At 43.3% G+C, this 2500-nt stretch overlaps 2 protein-coding genes across 2 annotated transcripts in view; one reads left to right on the forward strand and one right to left on the reverse strand.

Annotated features, from left to right (window-relative positions):
• Positions 1 to 1999, forward strand: part of LOC135209382 (uncharacterized) — a 15985-nt gene extending 13986 nt beyond the window's left edge. The window contains exons 2-3 of the mRNA XM_064242078.1: positions 1249 to 1385; positions 1851 to 1999. Of these exons, the coding sequence (XP_064098148.1) occupies positions 1249 to 1385; positions 1851 to 1999 (286 nt within the window). The remainder of the gene's footprint in view (positions 1 to 1248; positions 1386 to 1850) is intronic.
• Positions 1 to 2500, reverse strand: part of LOC135209256 (homeobox protein prospero-like) — a gene marked incomplete in the record, with an annotated part of 1606906 nt that overhangs the window by 1443858 nt on the left and 160548 nt on the right.

Consider the following 2500-nt stretch of genomic DNA (forward strand, 5'->3'; position numbering starts at 1 on the left):
TATTGGTAAGATATAAAGAGGGTTGCATTCCTACGTTGGTTGTGATAATTGTATATTTTTTTTTCTTTTAAATTTGTTTGTCTATTAATAAATGAAAATGTATCCTCTTGGCACCACTATTTTATTATTATTATTATTGCACGTATATGAATTCATATTAGAAAACAAATATTATTATTATTAATATTATTATTATTATTATTATTATTATTATTATTATTATTATTATTATTATTATTATTATTAGATACCATGACGGTTATTTCACTTCTAAAGAATTTATGAAAGTATTAACAAAATCATTTGCTATCCATTTCGGAAAGTAAAAATACATACGTTCAGAATCACGCTACAAGAAACTCATGTAGCAATGTTTTGTACCGCTACTCAAGAATTTCTTCATTCATTGGTTTTTGTGTGTGTGAGTGTTTTCCTTTTTTTTTTTTTTTTTTTTTTTTTTTTTTTTTGCTCTTCCAAAGGCACAACACACACAAACCAGAAACAGTCATCGTAATGACCAGAAACACACAAAACAAAAACTAATGTATCAATTTACCTCAATTTTAACATTCCCAAAAGCATGAGCATTAAATTAGCCGCAACGATAAAAAAAAAAAAATTTATTGCTGAAGACTTTCATTCATGTTTCTCTTTTTTTCTGTTTTTGTGTTATGCTCTCCCAAAATTATGAAAGCAAGCCAACCTGAATTTCAGTAATCCCAATAGTATGAGCATCAAATTAGCTGCAACAATAATAAAAAAATAAAGAAAAAGAAAATAAAGTATTCTGTACCGTTCCTCATGAATTTCATTGATTTTTTTTTTATTTTAGATCTCCCAAAAGCACAATCATAACAAACCATCAAGTCACCTTAATTTTGGCTTTGCTTTCGTTATTTTTGCTCTCCCAGAAGCAATTGTGCAACAAAGCAGAGACAGCCATCATCGTAATGACCACATCCCTCCAAGCAAACGAAGCCCTCCCCCTCCCCCCCCCCCCCCCCCCCTCCCTCCAAAAGAGAAAGAAATAAAAAAAAAAAAAAAGCGAACCGGGTGAAACGTTTCCCATAAATGCACCTGGCCAACTGGAAGGTAAATTAGGCCAATAAGCAGGTGTCACCGCGAGAGTATTATAATTCTCCAACCTCGCAATCTTTCGCTGGAAAATCCGGCCACCGAACCCGACCCCGTTACAGCAATCGAATGACCTTATTCAATGAAAAATGAATGACTCGTTTTTCGCCGCAGTTTTCTTAAGGAGCGACGAAGGTCCCGTCGCCATCGGAGATTCAGCCGCGCCGATCAGATCGTCCGCGGCAGTCGCCTGGCGAAGATGGCCATGGGGGAAAATGAGGTTTTTGAAAAGAGGGACCGCCTCGCTGCCGGTATAAACAAAGTCAGTGGAAGAGAGCGTTGCACAGACAGGTGGTGGTCTGGGGGAGGGGGGGGGGCCCTGGGTTGATGGTCAGGGGGATGGTTTAACGAGAGAGTCAGAAAGAGAGAGAAAGAAGAGGGGGTTTGGGGTACTACTACTACTACTACCCGGGAGGGGGTATGGGACAGCAGGGCGATGCGGGGAGAAAATGCAAAAGAGAGGGAACGAGAGAGAGAGAGAGAGAAAGAGAGGCAGAGAATGCATTTCTTCAGCGTCTTGCGTCATTCTTGAAGCGTCGTCATACTTTTGCGGTCACGCCAGAGGATCTTTCGCCGACGGTGCTCCTGAGATCAAGACGATGGGCGCTGGATTTCTTTAGCACAGACGTTCCATTTCCCGCGGGGAAGCTCCGAAGCAGACAAGACGCGCCGACGACGACAAACTTTTTGCGACAATACTACTTCTCGATTTCCAGGAACTGGTATGGATCCACCTAAGCGCTTGGAGCCTTCTTCCAGCGAGCGTCGAAGGCCCGCTGAGGCCGCTGCAAAGCCGAGCGGACCCGCCGTCGAAGCCTCTGGGAAAAAGACGCCAAAGACGACTCCTCAGAGTCGCCAGTCTTGAAGACCCCAAAGAATCCACGACGGCGATGTCGAATTCGAAACCGGATTCCGACCGCGCTCTGCGCGTCATGAGAAATTCAAGACCTACCGCGATGCGGCATCGCAAACGAGATCTTCCTTGCTTAACGCCTCTCTCTCTCTCTCTCTCTCTCTCTCTCTCTCTCTCTCTCTCTCTCTGGAAGTCCGCCGCCCGATGGAAGAAGCAACGGCGGGAGGAGCTCCTCCCGCCGTTGCTGCTGGCCCCCGAAAAGTTGGAATTATTTGCCGTATTTAGCGATTATCAATGGCCAGCGATCTATTCATGAGGTCCAGTTTACAATTTGCAACACGGGCTTAGATGAGCTTTGTTGCAGGGCAACACAAGAGAGCAAGTTGCAAATCTCATCTCTCCTCTCTCTCTCTCTCTCACACACACACATACTCTTTTCTCTCGCTCGCTCTCTCTCTCTCTTTCTTTCTCTCTCACTCTGTCTGTCTTTCTTTCTCTTTCTCTTTTTCTCGG

Source organism: Macrobrachium nipponense, chromosome 37, assembly GCF_015104395.2.
Source record: "Macrobrachium nipponense isolate FS-2020 chromosome 37, ASM1510439v2, whole genome shotgun sequence".
Taxonomy (NCBI): Eukaryota; Metazoa; Arthropoda; class Malacostraca; order Decapoda; family Palaemonidae; genus Macrobrachium; species Macrobrachium nipponense.